Source organism: Nyctibius grandis, chromosome 27, assembly GCF_013368605.1.
Source record: "Nyctibius grandis isolate bNycGra1 chromosome 27, bNycGra1.pri, whole genome shotgun sequence".
NCBI lineage: Eukaryota > Metazoa > Chordata > Aves > Nyctibiiformes > Nyctibiidae > Nyctibius > Nyctibius grandis.
This window is the reverse complement of record NC_090684.1, coordinates 6667603-6682472: the sequence shown is the minus strand read 5'-3', so window position 1 is coordinate 6682472 and position 14870 is coordinate 6667603. Positions and strand designations below refer to the sequence as shown.

Here is a 14870-nt window from a genome sequence, read left to right as displayed (position 1 = left end):
AGCCCCCAGCCACAGCGTGTGACAGCCAGAGCAGGGGGACACAGCAGCAAGGGAGCATGAGGTTTACCCCAAAGTGGGGAAAAAGAGAGGAGTTATTACTAGAGCCGGAGCGACGGAATTGAGGAAAATGAAGTAACCGAATACCTTGTCCCCAGAAAAAAGAAGGTGGCAGACTTGAAGATGTTTTATTTTCTGCATTAAACTTCTGAGTGTTTTTGCTCCAAGCTGCATTTTGGCATTTGTGAGTCCTCGTGCATTTACAGGGAACTTGGGGGTGAATCACCAAGTGGGCTCCAACAAAGAGGCTGAGCTCAGGGTCTCTCCAAACAGCCTCTCACTCCTTCCAGCCCATCGCTCGCCTTATTCCATGGGAAAATACTGCCTTTGCCCTAAGCTGAACTTGCCTCGGGTTCTCAGTTCCTCCCCCGAACACAACGTGACCGCCTGGTTGCAAACAGAAATGCAGCCCCTGCTCACATGGGCCGATAACGCTTCCCCGCGCAGAGGAGGCTGTGTCGGCGCAGCGGCACCGACCCACGGAGAGCCCGGACGTCCCCACCACGGCCCCTGCAAGGAAGCCCCGGGAACTCGCCTCCTTCTGTGGCTCGAGGAAAATCCCACTGTCATTTTGGTTTCCCTGCTGCAAAATGGGGTTGGGTGTTCATGTCACGCTTTAAACCAGTGACTACTGGGAAACCTGCCTGGGGGAGCAGAGCCAGCGTCCTGCAGGAGGCCGTGGGGTGCGGGTTTGCTCCAGCAGTGCCAGCAGCAGCAAGCTCAGCACAACGTGGCCGTGGTCAGACTTTTCCCGAGCCCCGGGGAGGAGGCGTGGGAGCAGGGGAGGGGGGAGGCTCTCCAAAGCCTTTCATGGCTCCTGCGTATGGCTGGCTGGCACCGCAGTGTGCTGGGAACAGCTGGTGAAATATCTCAGGCTGCTTCACCCCAACAACCCCCAACTTCTGGGCTGAACCGTTGCATACCATCCCCACAGGAGACAGCAGCTTGCAGGATCGGTGCCACTGAGACACCGATGGGAACTCCAAGCACCACCGTAAAGCACTGAGGGAGGCAGGCTCAGCCCAGCACACTGGGAGTTAATTTAGAGACACAGGAGCCGGGGTGGACACAGATGCTGGGCTGGTCTCAGCCACCAGTGGGAAGACAGGATGGGGGAGAAAGAGGGTTGTCAGTGGGGAGTTTCGTCATCCTGTCCCAGGGCACAAAAATCACACTGGAGCATCTTCATTGAGGATGAGGAGTCGTAGCAGTGGTGAGGAGCTCCTGGCCTGTGCCCACCTCCAGCAGCCCTGCCTTCAGAGCAGGAGCTGCCTGAGCTTTGCCTGCACCCGCCGTCTGTGTTTACCGAGTCCCCTCCCTGCCCTCTCCCCCCTTTCCAAGGAGCCGAGCGGATCGCTCCGGCAGCACAGGGCAAACAGGTGTGTACCAGCCCTGTTATTGCTTTGCTCCCACGCAGCCCACGCTGTTTGGTGGCAACAAAAGGCAGCCGTTTTCCTCTTCTCATTGGGTATTTGGGCCCCGTCTGCCCTGAGTCTCTCTAGCAACAGAGGACGTGCGAGGTGCCGCAGGGTGAGGGGCACCTGCCGTGGCAGGGGGTGGTGGGGGTCCGGAGCTGCTCGCCCTACCGTGTCTGCAAGGCAGCCAGGGCAGATCCGCTTCTGTTACGCGCTGTCGGAGACAGCTTGTGGTAGTCCTGAGGAGCTTATCAAAGCTCTCCAGAAGGCAGGCTGAAGGCTCAGGGGGGTTTCTGACACTTATACTGATTTAAGAAAAAGAGTGTTTTTTTCATCAACGGAGAAAAATCAGGGGTGAAATGGAGTCTGCGCATGCCCGCTCTTCTGTCGCTTCAGGGTGTTTGCAGTTACAGGAGGCTTTCGCCCACTTGCAGATCTCTGGAAGAGCTGAGCTGTGCTGGGTCTAAACTCGCTGTTGGGGTCTGATGAGGGACATGCTTCTGCCAAGAGCAGGGGATGAGAAGGATAGCTCTGACATCTCCCAGAGCCCTCGGTGAGGGTGCTCGGTATCACGATGGCTCGGCAGAGCAGTGGACAGACCCATGGAGCTGGTGGTGCCGAGCAGCAGGAGCAGGGACAGGCGGAGAGGAGCCGGGCTGGCGGAGGTTATGGATGACAGCCTCAGTGCCAAGGTGCCAGGGCAGTGCCTGCCATGGGGAACAGAGCAGCTCGTCCTGCCCACCCTGCCTGCAAATCTAGCTCATCATCACTGGGGCTGTCACCTCCTAGTAAAAATGCTCCTCATCCCTCATGCAGACAGTCCCATGTCCCCTCAGACACCACCCATCCAACTGTCCATCTCAACACACGGCATTATGCCTGCAGGCACAACTATCTTATTGCTGCCCAGACCTTCAAGCTTCCTCCATCTCAGCCATGCCCCTGCGCTTGGATTAGAGCAGATTGCACAGGGCAATTCTCCTTCTCCCCAGAAATCACAACGCCAGTGAACAACGTCATGTGGATTGGGACTGGGCACAGCTCACCTTGCTGGGCTCCTTCCTGAGAGTGATGCTGGAGCATGACTGGGAGAACACTGGGGCTTCCCACGGAGGCAAGAATGGAGTCAGAGAGACTCATCAAGTGACATGGGGGGTCCCAGCTGGCACAGACGTTGCCCACTCACACACCCTGGTGTCTTGGTGCTGGTACCCTCGCTATCCCCTCCGGCCAGGGAGAGGCCAGCAATGGGATCAGACGTGGCATCTTCCTCATGTCCCCCTGTGTCCCTCCTGAACCATCCCCAGCATCTGGAGAGCTGTGGTGGGTACACGGACATGGTGGATGGGAGGTGAAGCAGTTGCTGGGTGGCTTTGTAACTGCCCTTGGCTGCAACAAAGCGGTCTTGCTCCAAAGGAACAGCTTTATAAAAGCCCCAAAATGGGGAAGACATTTGGTGTGGTGTAATGCAAGCTCAGAAACGCTTCTGACTGTTGCCTGTTTTCTATCAGATGATTTTGAACTTGTTCCTGAGGGGGCTGTCCCATGGGCCCCAGGGTGGGGAGATGCAGGTCTTAGGTAGGATGTGATTTTTATGCAGACTTCTCCAAAACTCGGAGGGTTGAATGAAATATCTGGAAGAGGGAATTTAGGAAGAAACCTCCCCCAGGTCACAGTGGAAATCTTTGACTGTGATAAAGTACCTCCAAGGAGACGTCTGCAAAACCCAGACACACGCTCATCTCCCGAGAAACAGTCCCAACCCGTCTGTGAATCTGGGCTGGAGAAGATAAATGGGAGGTTCACAAATAGTCTCTGGGGCTGTTGTCTGGCCCCCAGTGTGGAGACAGCCAGGGACCCACGCTGGCTGGAAGCTCCTGGACAGAGAGAGGGGAGAGGAGCATCTCGAAGAAGCTGCCTGGGCAGCGGTTCCCTGGGTGACAGAGCCTGCCGAGGTCACTCCCATGCCACCAAAGTGTCACCTTGCCCCAGTGACCTCTGCTGTTGTCTTCAGGCAGCTCCATGACACACCCGGCCATTGTGCAACGGCCGTGAAATGAAACTAAAAATAGCTCCTTCTCCTTACAGGAAAACACCGGGGCCGGGAGGGTGCCGGGTGCAGGGTGCCAGCACCCTGCCAGGAGCCGCGTCCCTCCGGGCAGGTGAGGAGCGCACCGAGGGCTCCCTCCTCCGAGCTGATGTGGGCACTGAGGAAAGACCTCATCCTCCTCTGCACCCCTGCCCCGAGCCCTGCCTTGCCTCGGTTCGTCCCTCGCTCAGCGCCGTCACCAGGCACCATGGTTTTCCTCTGAGCCTCGCCAGCATGCAGTGGCATCACCCCCTAAGCCCGTGTGGGGACTGATGCCACCATCTCTTTGACCCGGCCTTTGCAGAGGGAGCTGGGATCAGCACTGGGGGTTCACTGGGGAGCAAGTTCCTGTTACCCATTCTTCAGTTAAGCAGACATAATTAAAATGCTGACAGCGCTTGGCTGGCCGAGTTGCCCGTGCCCTGGCATCCCCGCATCTGAGCACAGCGCTCTGCCCCTGTGCAAACCGTGTCTAGCTTTCCTCTTTCACGTCTCAGCTCTTTTGGGGGTTTGTAATCCACTAAGGAGAACACTTGGCTCATTTTTATACGGGATGGTGAGCCAAGGCCAGAGGAGTCACAAACCCTGGGGTTGGTCCCCTGCTCTTTCACAGACTCCTTGTGTCCTTGCAGCCAGAGAAATCAGCAGCCTGCAGCAGCCCTGCGTGATCCCTGGGCTGTCACCAAGCTCGGGCTGAGCGGTTCTGCCTCTGCAGCTGGTGGGCTCCGCTAGCACCGGGCCAGTGATCGCTTCAAGGCGACGGTCCCTCTGCACCCAGGACAGACCTGCCACTGTCTGCTCCTGTAGAACCCAGCAAGAGCTGAAATCTTCCTTTCCCCTTTGGAAATATCCACACGATGCTCAAAAATCATAGTGTTACCGAGAGCCAAAGAGCAGGACCTCACTGTTACCGCACTGTGAGAAAGGAGAGTGGCCAGGCACAGCCGCCCGCTCCTGCCCGCAGGGCCCTGGGCAACGCGTGGTCCTGGCTGGGACTTCAAGCAAAAGCCCCAGGCTGCTGGTGTGCCTCCGACCTCGGTGGGCTTTGCTGGGCAGGGCTGTGTCCTGGTTTGGCCTAAACCAGACCAATTGTCCTTTCAGTGATTTTTCCTTCAGCTCAGTCTCTTCTAAGGACCTGCACTCTCTGAAGCTACCTGCATGTTCTGCAGACAGTGTCTGCTTCTAGGCTGATAACGCTCGAAGTTTGTAGTTATCGCTGAGGTACCAGTAGGGATGTTGTGCAGAAAGGCTCTTTACTTATTCCTACAGAAACCAAGGTCACTGCTGAATTCCTCCCCAATTACGAGTGAAGAGCCGAAGGGGGGTCGCACCTGCAGGGAGGAGCGAACAGGGCAGGTGACCCAAAATTGACCAACGAGGTATTGCATCCCATACACGTCATTGTCAGTATAGAGCGGGGGGATCACGAGGGTCTCACCCGCTTCTGCTCTGGCTGGTGTCCCAAGAGCACTCTGTCCATTTTCCTGCTGCCCTCGATCCCAATGTGAGCATCCCTGAATCCAGTTCCTGTCCATCACTGGGCCCAGCCTGGGCCTTCCTGGAGCCTGCCCTGCAGTGCTGGTGGTGATGTGACCAACATCAGGGGAGCTCAGTCTTGGTTTTGTAAATATTTGTATATATTTAATTATTTCCATTATTATTATTATTCTCTTTTTCATTATTATAGTTTATTAAAACTATTTTAACTTTCCAACCTATAAGTCTCTCTCCATTTTCTCTTTCCCATCCGCTTCTGGGGGGCAGCGAGGGTTAATAGAGAGTGTCTGCCACCAGTCTAATAGCCAGCCCAGCTTTAAACCTTTAAACCGTGACACGCTGTCACACACAACGGAGGAATGTCTCCAGCACAGGAGGGATCAAGGGCTTGCACTTGGCTGAGCCAAATGGTCTGGGGACAGACACTCCTCCTGACTCAGCCTGGAGGGGTGTGGGACTGGAGCCTCCGCCAGCCCGGCTGCGGTGGCCGAGCACCAAGGGCCAGCTGAGTACAACATGATTTTGAGTGGAGCAGGAGCATCCCACCGCTGAAACCCATGTCAGCAAACGTCCTGCTAGCTGTGGTCACACGTTCAGCTGGAGGGGGCAGCCTCTGAGATCCGCAACTCAGTCTCCCTGCTCTGCCTCCAGTGGCATCAGCTGTCCCAGCTCCCAGTGGCGCAGCAAGAGGCCCACATCCCCCTCGGTGATCCGGGACGTCAGCCCAGAGGCCCTCCTGGCTCGGAGAAGAACAGGCACGGTGCCAGACGGAGACAGCAGTGGGGTCCCAGCTAGGGGGAAGCTGGTGTTTGCTGACTGCAATGGGGTGAGGCGTCTCAGCTCCTGTCACTGCCCCATGCAGGAGAGGGACTGAGTCCCTGAGCCTCCCAGGTCTGGGGTAGCCCCGCTGCCTGAAGCCTGGCATGCATCCCCATGGGCTGCCTACATGCCACAGGGCATGTGCCCAGAGGGGACTCCAGTCCCACAGTCATGGGGAAGAGGTAACAGCACAGGGAGAAACAACAGGTAGGGGAACAGAAGACTGGACAGAGGAGAGGTGGTGGGTGTGCAGAGAGGTGCTGGAAATGGTGGGTGTGGGGGAGAGATGATGGGTATGGGGAGAAGTCATAGGTACAGCGGACCAGGGACCTCAGTTCTGTTCAAACCCCTGTCCCAGGGGATAAGTCAGTAGGAAAAGCAGGAACAAACCTTGGGAGAATTGGGCCAGGAGATCTGACACCCTGATGTGGCACAGAGCTGCACCTGAGGCCACTCGGTCCTTCCTCTCGCCCTCCCAACGAGGGCAGCGCCATCACCCCTCCAGCCCCGGCGAGGTGATCTGGCTGTTTGAGGGTGTCCCGAGTCCAGGCTGAGTGTGGCAGGGGTCGGGACACGCAGTGCCCGGTGCCCGACCTTGGGCATCCTCAGAGCCAGACCTCGGGCATCTTCAGTGCCACCTGCTCAGGGGCGAGGGGGGGATCTCAGTGGCAAGAGCTGAGCTCAGGAGCCCATCCCCAGTGCCAAGCAGTGGGCACCCTTCATCTGGCTTGATCTGGGGGGATGCTGGGGAGATGCTGGGGGGATGTTGCGGGATGTTGCAGGATGTTGCAGGATGCTGGGGAGATGTTGGGGGGATGTTGCAGGATGCTGGGGGGATGCTGGGGATGATGTTGGGGGTTGTCGGGGGATGCTGGGGATGCTGAGCAGCCCGGGCTGGGTGCTGGCACATCTCTGCAGAGCTTGGCAGCCTCCCCGGTCTCGGGTGGGTGACCAGCAGAGGGCCGGGCTCTGCCGCTCCCCAGCGCGGCTTTTCTCCTGCCCAGAGCTCTCCAGAGAGCCCAGAGCAGCGGCCGGAGCCGGACAGACCGGCTGCTCCCCCGGACCGCTCCCTCGCTGCCCGCAGCCCCGGGGTCCCTGCGCTCGGGGCTGCTCTGTCTCCCCCCACACGCTTTCTCCGGAGGGTGCGGAGAGGACCATGCCTTCTCCACCGCCGCTGCTTGTCCTCCTGCTGCTGATGCTGCTGGTGCCGGGGGCTGCAGCGGTGCAAGGCAGGGCTGGACGGCCTGGGGAAGGCAGCACCCACCATGGCCAGGGTGCAGACAGAGGTAGGACTCCGCTGACGATTTCCCGGGACAGCCCAGAGGTCCAGGTGATGAAGGAGAGGCTGCGCCGGGGGACGGAGGAGGACTCCAAGTCGGTGCAGCAGTACGTGCCGGGGGTGCAGGTGGAGTTCCTGCGGCCCCTCAACTCCGCCAGCCTGCACCCCACCAAGGCCCTGCTGCCATCCAGCACGGACCCATCCGAGCAGCAACAAGGGGTCCCCACAGACGGGGAGGGGGCAGACCCCCGAGCCAACCTCACCACCGTGTCCGACAAACGGTTGCAAATGCAGAACCCCTTGTACCCAGTGACGGAGAACTCCTACAGCGCCTATGCCGTGATGTTCCTGTCCCTCATCGTCTTTGCAGTGGGAATCATCGGAAACCTCTCCGTGATGTGCATCGTGTGGCACAACTACTACATGAAGAGTGCCTGGAACTCCATCCTGGCCAGTCTGGCTTTCTGGGACTTCCTCATCCTCTTCTTCTGTCTGCCCGTGGTCATCTTCAACGAGATCACCAAGAAGAGGCTGCTGGGGGATCTGTCCTGTCGCATCGTGCCCTTCATGGAGGTAAGGGGCTGCACAGGGCCCTGGAGGGCTCAAGGACTCATCTCTTCTCTGCTCTCTTGCTTTGGGGTCAGTCCATGCTGCCCGTGGCCTGGCGCAAGGGCTGTGTGCCCCAGAGACCCCCATCATGGGGCATGGCAAGGAGCCGAGGGACAGTCCCAATATTGACCTTCCCTTTGCCTCTGCCCTGGGCCATTCCTCAGGCTCTGCAGCCAGCAATAGTGCTGCCAGGTCTGGGAAGAGCCCGTGAAACCCTCCTTTGTCCAGCCAGCATGGAGACTTCTGTCCATGGGGTCCCTCTGTCTGTCCCTGTCCAAGCCCAACACCCACCCAGGCTATGGGCTCAGCCCCACAGCATGCTGGGCCAGCACGGTGGGCTGCTGAGGATGGCCCCAGGGCAGGGGGCTGCAGGTGGAGCCGCGCTGAGCAGCACTGGGGTGGGAGAGCCCAGGGGTTACGTTTGGGAACCTGAGATCTTTGCTTGTCCTCAAGTCTCACGTGTGTTGGGTTGGCCACGTTCGGGGTGAGCTGGGGACCCACTGAGGCTACAAGGACTGTGGTGACAGAGGAAGGCAGAAAGACCAAAAATGCCCCAGATGGCATGGTTCTACTTGGTCTTACGCTTGCCTTGAAAACAAACCCATGCTGTGGGGCATTTCCATCCTGCAGGGATGGCTGGGATTGGGCTGCTCCCCTCCATGCCCCTGTACAACAGACGGAGCCAGCCTGCCTGTGCATGTTGTCTGGGGCTCCAAAGCCTAATTTATCAAAGAAGGGTGCACACAAAAGGTTGGAAGAGATCAGAGACAGCGTCAGGTCCCTGAAGACCCTCTCAGGGTCAGGCTAGACAGTGTTCAAAACCAGCCAGTGCCCCCGACAAAACATATGGAAACCAGCCACAAGCTGGGGGTAGAAGGGCCTGGGGGCTGCTGCCCTCGCCCTCCCCAAACCTGACCAGGTTATGTGGGACCACTGACACCCCTTGGCACTCATGCCCAGGCCAGCCCAGGACTGTCATCATGCTGAGTTGGGACCTGGCCATCTATCATCGCCAGACCTGTCTGTGCCCATCACCAGGACTCAAGCCTGCTCAGAGAAGTAACAGCTGGAGGGGACAAAGAGCAGGCCCTGGCACTCAGATGGTGAAAGCTCATGGCCGTAGGGAGCTCAGTCACTACAGGCAAAGAAATGGCCCCAAGACATTGACATGTCCCATCACAATCCCCTCCCCAACATCCCCCTCCCTGGTCCAGCTTCTGCTGGGACCCACAGGGCTCTCGGGTGCAGGACCTGGCTGCATCCCGCTCCCTGGGTGGCTGAATTATCCCCTCCTGCTTCACCCAACAGCAGCTGCAGGTTGGGGTGACTGTGAGGTGAGCAGGTCTGAGGCCACGGCTGTCGCCAGTGCTCCCGCTCTGCCCTGCGGCCCCGTCCCCCGCTAGCACCGTGACAGTCAGCGCCCGGGTGTCAGGGCCTTTGCGCAAGGACAGCAGAGGCACAGGGGTCCCTGGATGTTCACGGACGGCTTGGCTGTGCAGACATCCAGCAGGAGACCCCAGCGATGCCACTGGGTCCTTTCGGCGCAGACCTGGGGCGATGGACCCGCACCCTGGGTACCCTGCCAGGCACAGCCCTAAACCTGCAAGTCACAGCCCAGCACGACGAAGCGGTGTTTGCTGGAGGACATGGGCAGCCCCCGCCTCTCCACGCTGTCTCCCTGCTCAGCAAGCAGGAGCTGCTCGTTTCTGGAGGTCTCCCACTCCAGCCTCTTACTAAAGGAGCTGTTTGCCCCATCCCTGCCCTCCACCTCAGGCCCCTGACGTCGCAGCCAGGCGGAAGGAGGTCTCAGAGAGGGGCAGGAATATGGACCCGTGTTTGCCCAGGCAGGCTCAGCACCCCGGCTGAGGACAGGATGGCAAGGGTGATGTCCGCAAACCAGACCCCTTCCTGAGGAGAGTCTGCCATGGCCTGTCCCTGAGCTGCCCGTGGGCTCCCTGGCCATGTCCCTGCGGACGGCACCTCCAGGTGCAGTGGTTCAGCAGCACCAGGGTGCCCCTGGGACAGCTCGGTGTCCGAAGGAGGCAAGAAGGCCGATGGGATGTTGGGAATGCTGAAGGACAGGCATGGCACAGCCCCAGGGAGGCATGGCCCTGGTGGGGTCCACCCAGGAGGCTACTCCTGCTCTGCCACCCCAGCTGCCCATCCTGCCCTGCTGCCCCTGGGCCCCAGAGTAAGGGCAGAAAGGGGCTTCAGGGCTTCTCTGTTCCCCTGGGACTCGGCACCAGGGACCCGTCAGCCTGGGTAGGAGGGTATGGCCAGGCCGGGGCTACACCCCCAGAGTCAGCCATGAGAGGGGAATCGGTCTGCAGCCCCGTAGTTAATGTTCAGCCTTTCTCCATGGGACTGTGCAAGAGTTTCAGGCTGCTGGATGAACTCTGTAAGGAGCAAATCTTCTGTCCTCTGCTTTGTGGCTGCTCAAATGCTCTGGGGGGCGGGGGGCACAAAGCCAGGTTTTTGGAGCAGAGCTGGCTACATTAGATTGTGTATCATTTAGATTGGAGATCAGGAAAAACTTCATCAAAAGGGTTGTCAAGCACTGGAACAGGCTGCCCAGGGCAGTGGTGGAGTCCCCATCCCTGGAGGGATTTAAAAGCCGTGTAGATGTGGTGCTGAGGGACATGGGTTAGTGGTGGCCTTGGCAGTGCTGGGTTAACGGTTGGACTCGATGATCTTAAAGGTCCTTTCCAACCAAGACGATTCTATGGTTTTGTGATTCTACATGGGCTCCTGGTGACAGGCAGTGTGCAGGGATGTGCCTGGGATGACCAGTGCTGCATCCCTGCCAGGGCACTGGGGAAGGATGCTCTGCTGTGTCTGAATCACACGCCAGGACCAAGGAGACCAGGAGATACAGAAGAGCCTGTGGGAGGGTGTAGGGGGAGAGGAGAAGCAGCAGCCCAGCAGCGCTGGGAGGGCCGCAGGTACCAGCCAGGTAGCTGGGCAAGAGTGCTGGGTGCTGGTTATGGGGCAGAGCAACAGGGCTGGATGCTCAGGGTGGCTCTGGGCATTGGGCAGAGGAGCTGGGACACGAGCAGTGGTGTTGGGCAGTGGGGTTGGGTGCAGGATGGTGATGCTGGGCTAGTGCCCTGATGCCGTGTCTGGGGCGACGCTGCTGCGCACAACTGAAGGGTGATGCGGGGTGCTTGGCGTCAGCGCTGGTCATGAGCTCCCGTGCTCTGCAACACGGAAGGGGCCAACCCAGGACCACTGGGAGAGGCTGGGGTGGGGAATGGTGGGGAGCAGTGCCAGACCTGTTTAGGGCTGCTGCCCAGGCATCGTGCAGAGCCCTGGGAGCTTTCCTGAGTGCTGGGAGGGTCCTTCAGTACAGGGTGATGTTCAACGGCTTCATGAAGCCAGGAATGGTCACAGGGCTGGGGGGCACCAGCACGTGACTGCCATTTTCCTGGCCGAGGGCTGTGGGACTTGGCTCCCAGAAAAGCTGCAGCTCTGGGGCTGGGACGGTGAATGCTGATTGATTGTGACCCTGGGTGCCTTGCCAGCCCTCCCAGAGCCACCACGATTCCTCTGCCTCCTTTGGCCTCTTCCCTTTGGCAAACGGCATGTTTTTCCTGCCATTCTCAATGCAGCGGAAATTGCCCCAAGCTGGTTTGTGACAACGGCGCCTTCAACCCGTTTGGCCTGTGCGAGAAGCAGGCAGCAGCTCTGCAGAGCAGGGCAGGGACAAGCCAGCCTGGGGCAGCTGGGGGACCTTGGGGACCCTGAGAAGGTGCTGGTGGGTGTGGTGGTCTCTGCTTTTCCATTCTGAGAGACATCCAGAACAGAGGAAGAGCCTGAGGGACAATCCTGCTATTCCCACCCTGGCTGGGTGAACAGACAGACATCCAGCAAAGCCCTCCCTTCTGCAGCAAAGGGAGCTGGGCAAGGACAAATGTGTCAAGGGACAAATGGGTCAAGGGACATTTTTATCCACTGCCCTTTCAGGAGTCACAGAAAAGTGTCTCCAACACTTGGATGCAGCCACAGGCTGCGGCCCCTCTAAAAACTTGGAGGAAGGGTCTTGGGCTGTGGTCTTGGGTAGCCGGGGGTTTGCCACCAGCCTGGTAGAGCCAAGCCCCCTGTGATGTCCCTGCAGCAAGACCCACTTGTTCTGCCTCCCCTCTCGCCAGGTGTCATCGCTGGGAGTCACCACCTTCAGCCTCTGCGCCCTGGGCATCGACAGGTTCCACGCGGCCACCAGCCCCCAGGCCAGTGCCCGGCCCATCGAGCAGTGCCAGTCCATCATTGCCAAGCTGGCTGTCATCTGGGTGGGCTCCGTGACGCTGTCGGTGCCGGAGATCCTGCTCTGGCAGCTGGCACAGGACACATCGCCCGTGTCCGGCATGGTGACGGAGTACTGCACCATGAAACCCTCATCCAACCTGCCCGAGTCCGTCTACTCGCTGGTGCTCACCTACCAAAATGCTCGGATGTGGTGGTACTTCGGTTGCTACTTCTGCTTGCCCATCCTCTTCACCGTGAGCTGCCAGCTGGTGACCCGGAGGATCAGCGGCACCGAGAAGAAGACTGAGTGCCGAGGGACCAAGCACAGCCAGTGCGAGAGTCACTTGAACTGCACCATCATCGGGCTGACCATCATCTACGGGCTCTGCACCACCCCTGAGAACGTCTGCAACATCGTGGTGGCCTACATGTCCCCCGACATGTCCAAGCAGACCTTGGACCTGCTCAACCTCATCAACCAGTTCTTCCTATTCTTCAAGTGCTCAGTGACACCCGTCCTGCTCCTGTGCCTCTGCAGACCCCTGGGCCAGGCCTTCATGGACTGCTGCTGCTGCTGCTGCGAGGGCTGCAGCCCCGACACTGCCTCCAGTGAGGGCAGCGCTGACAGCAAGCTCAAAACAGAGATGTCCTCCTCCATCTTCTTTGACAAGCCCCGGGAGTCCCCTCCACCCCTCCTGGCCCTCGGCACGCCTTGCTAAGTGCCACCAGGGAGCTGTAGAGATCAATCCACAACCTCCTCCCAAGACCAAACATTGTTTTGCCATTAGTGCCCGTGTCTGGACGTGGAGCAAAAGCAGAAGAGACAGCTCAGGAGGCTGCGCCACAGGCTTCAAACCCCACGCTGGGCAAGTGGGGCTTGAAACTCCAGTCCCTGTGGCTACATTGGTGGCCTTCTTGCCTCTGCCCAAAGGCCAATGAGGACATCAGCACCTTCCTGTCCTGGACGCCTGGCCAGGCTCAGAGGGGTTGCTGCTCTGGAGATGGAGTTGTGCCAGCTCTGGAGATGGAGTTGTGCCAGAAAGGTCCCATCTGAAGCTACAGAGGGTTTCTGTGGTGGCTTGCAGAGGACACAGCAAACACAAACTGCCCTCGTCCTGTCCCCTTCCCTCCTGCCAGCACCCTCCACAGTAGGAGAAGGTCCCAGTGACTATGTCCCATCGGATCCAAACAGTGCCCTGTAAGAGCTCAATAAACCAGTAACGTAGAGCACGTCACGCATGTGGCCAACTGGCACCACTGGGCACAGCCCCAGTGAGGGGCTTGGATGGCTCTTTCCTAAAACCTGGGGGCTCTGGGGTGGGTATGGGCAGCTGGGGGGGCACGAGGGCAGGAAAGCAGCCGTGCCAGGTCAGGCAGCACCTAAGGGCCATGGGGAAAGACCCCCAACCCCTCTGCCCCCCTCCCTCTGGTGTGGTGCTGAGCAAGCTGGTGCCAAGCCATCCCCTGGGAGAGCCCCCTCCAAAACACCAGGCTTGGGGTGGTTTGCAGGACTCGAACTGGTCCCAGCACAGAGCTGAGGTGCTCTGCAGCCTTGCAGGCAGCTGGTTCGTCATCTGCACTGTGCAGGACCAAGGGGCTGCCGTGCAGTGCTGGGGGGGCCAGGCGGGACCACCACCCCCAGCACCCCTTGGGGAGCCGATGGGGTGAGCACATCTCATCCCAACAGCTCCACGCAGAGCTGCCCTCCATCCACCTGTCCATTGCAGGGATAAAATTGTCCCAGGATGATGGCTTCAGGACATCAAGCTTTCCAAGCCCCACATCCACCCCCTGCCCACGGCTCCTGCACAAGCGGGGAGCCCCGGGGAGCAGCCGGGGCGGTGGGCTGGGGCTGGGGGCAGGCTGGCCACGCCGGCCCTGTCCACCCGAGCTCTTAAAGCTCCTTGTCCCGCTGCTGGCGCCCGCCCCAGCCCGCGACATGCCGGGGCGAGGGAGACGGTTGCTACGGGCGGGTGAATGCGAGGGGCTCACTGCGGGCTTTGTGCGGCATCGACACCCACCGCGCTTTGTTTTCGCAGCCCCGTTTCCAGGGAAACAAAAGCCCCAGTTTTCTTCTGAGAGCACAAAACTGGGTTTTTCCTTTCCTCCCCCCTCGATGGGCTCCGCAGTGTGGGAGCAGCCAGGGAGAAGAGGGGCTTCATCCTCGTGCAGGGGTGGCAGGGGGGGAGCAGAGCCTGTGCCCTCATCCCCTTGTACCCCCACGGGGCGAGCGGGGTCCCCGGGGGGGTTCGGTGGCGGTGGGAGGCAGGGAGCGGGGGCAGCTCTCATGCGCTTGGTCCGTGCCGCTCTGTCCTGAGCCCCAGCCAAGGGCGAACAAAGCCGGGCTTGTTGCTGCGGCCCCGCGGGGCTGGATGCGTGGGGTGGAGGAGAGCGGTGGGGGGACAGGGAGGGCGCGGCGCAGGCAGCACCATGGCAGGCAGCACCCTGTGGGTGACACATGGCCCCATGGTGAGCACAGCACCCCATGGGCACCCCAGCCCCGGTGCCCAGGCAGGCTGCCCTGTAAGGCACAATGAACAACCCTGGGGGGTCAGTGCAGGGGGACAGCCCAGAGGACACGGGGCAGGGGTGTCCCCGCCAGCAATGGCCACAGTCCCCAGAGGACATGGGGCAGGGGTGTCCCTGCCAGCAGCACCCACAGCCCCCAGGAAGGGGCTGGTGCAGGGAGAGGGGGCAGGGAAGAGGGCAGGAACCCTGCAGCAGCTCCACTCCATCAAAGCAGGGTCCTGCACAAGTCCTGGGACATGATGTGGGGGCAGCGGAAGGTCCAGCAGCAGCGATGGCCACAGTTGGAGGTCTCCGAGCTTGTCCTCACACCCAGGCCAAGAAAACGAGGCACCTG

At 59.9% G+C, this 14870-nt stretch overlaps 1 protein-coding gene across 1 annotated transcript; it reads left to right on the top strand.

Annotated features, from left to right (window-relative positions):
* The first annotated feature begins 7033 nt into the window (after nucleotides 1-7033).
* On the top strand, nucleotides 7034-12726 carry GPR37L1 (G protein-coupled receptor 37 like 1). Its single transcript, XM_068419134.1, has 2 exons — nucleotides 7034-7729; nucleotides 11914-12726. The coding sequence occupies exons 1-2, from the start codon at nucleotides 7034-7036 to the stop codon at nucleotides 12724-12726; spliced, it is 1509 nt and encodes a 502-aa protein (XP_068275235.1).
* Nucleotides 12727-14870: the final 2144 nt, after the last annotated feature.

Bases quoted from the DNA above. Each gene is read 5' to 3' on its own strand.
- GPR37L1 (XM_068419134.1), top strand. From the start codon at position 7,034: ATGCCTTCTCCACCGCCGCTGCTTGTCCTCCTGCTGCTGATGCTGCTG. The intron at 7,730-11,913 runs GTAAGGGGCTGC...CCCTCTCGCCAG, and splicing joins GCATCGTGCCCTTCATGGAG to GTGTCATCGCTGGGAGTCAC.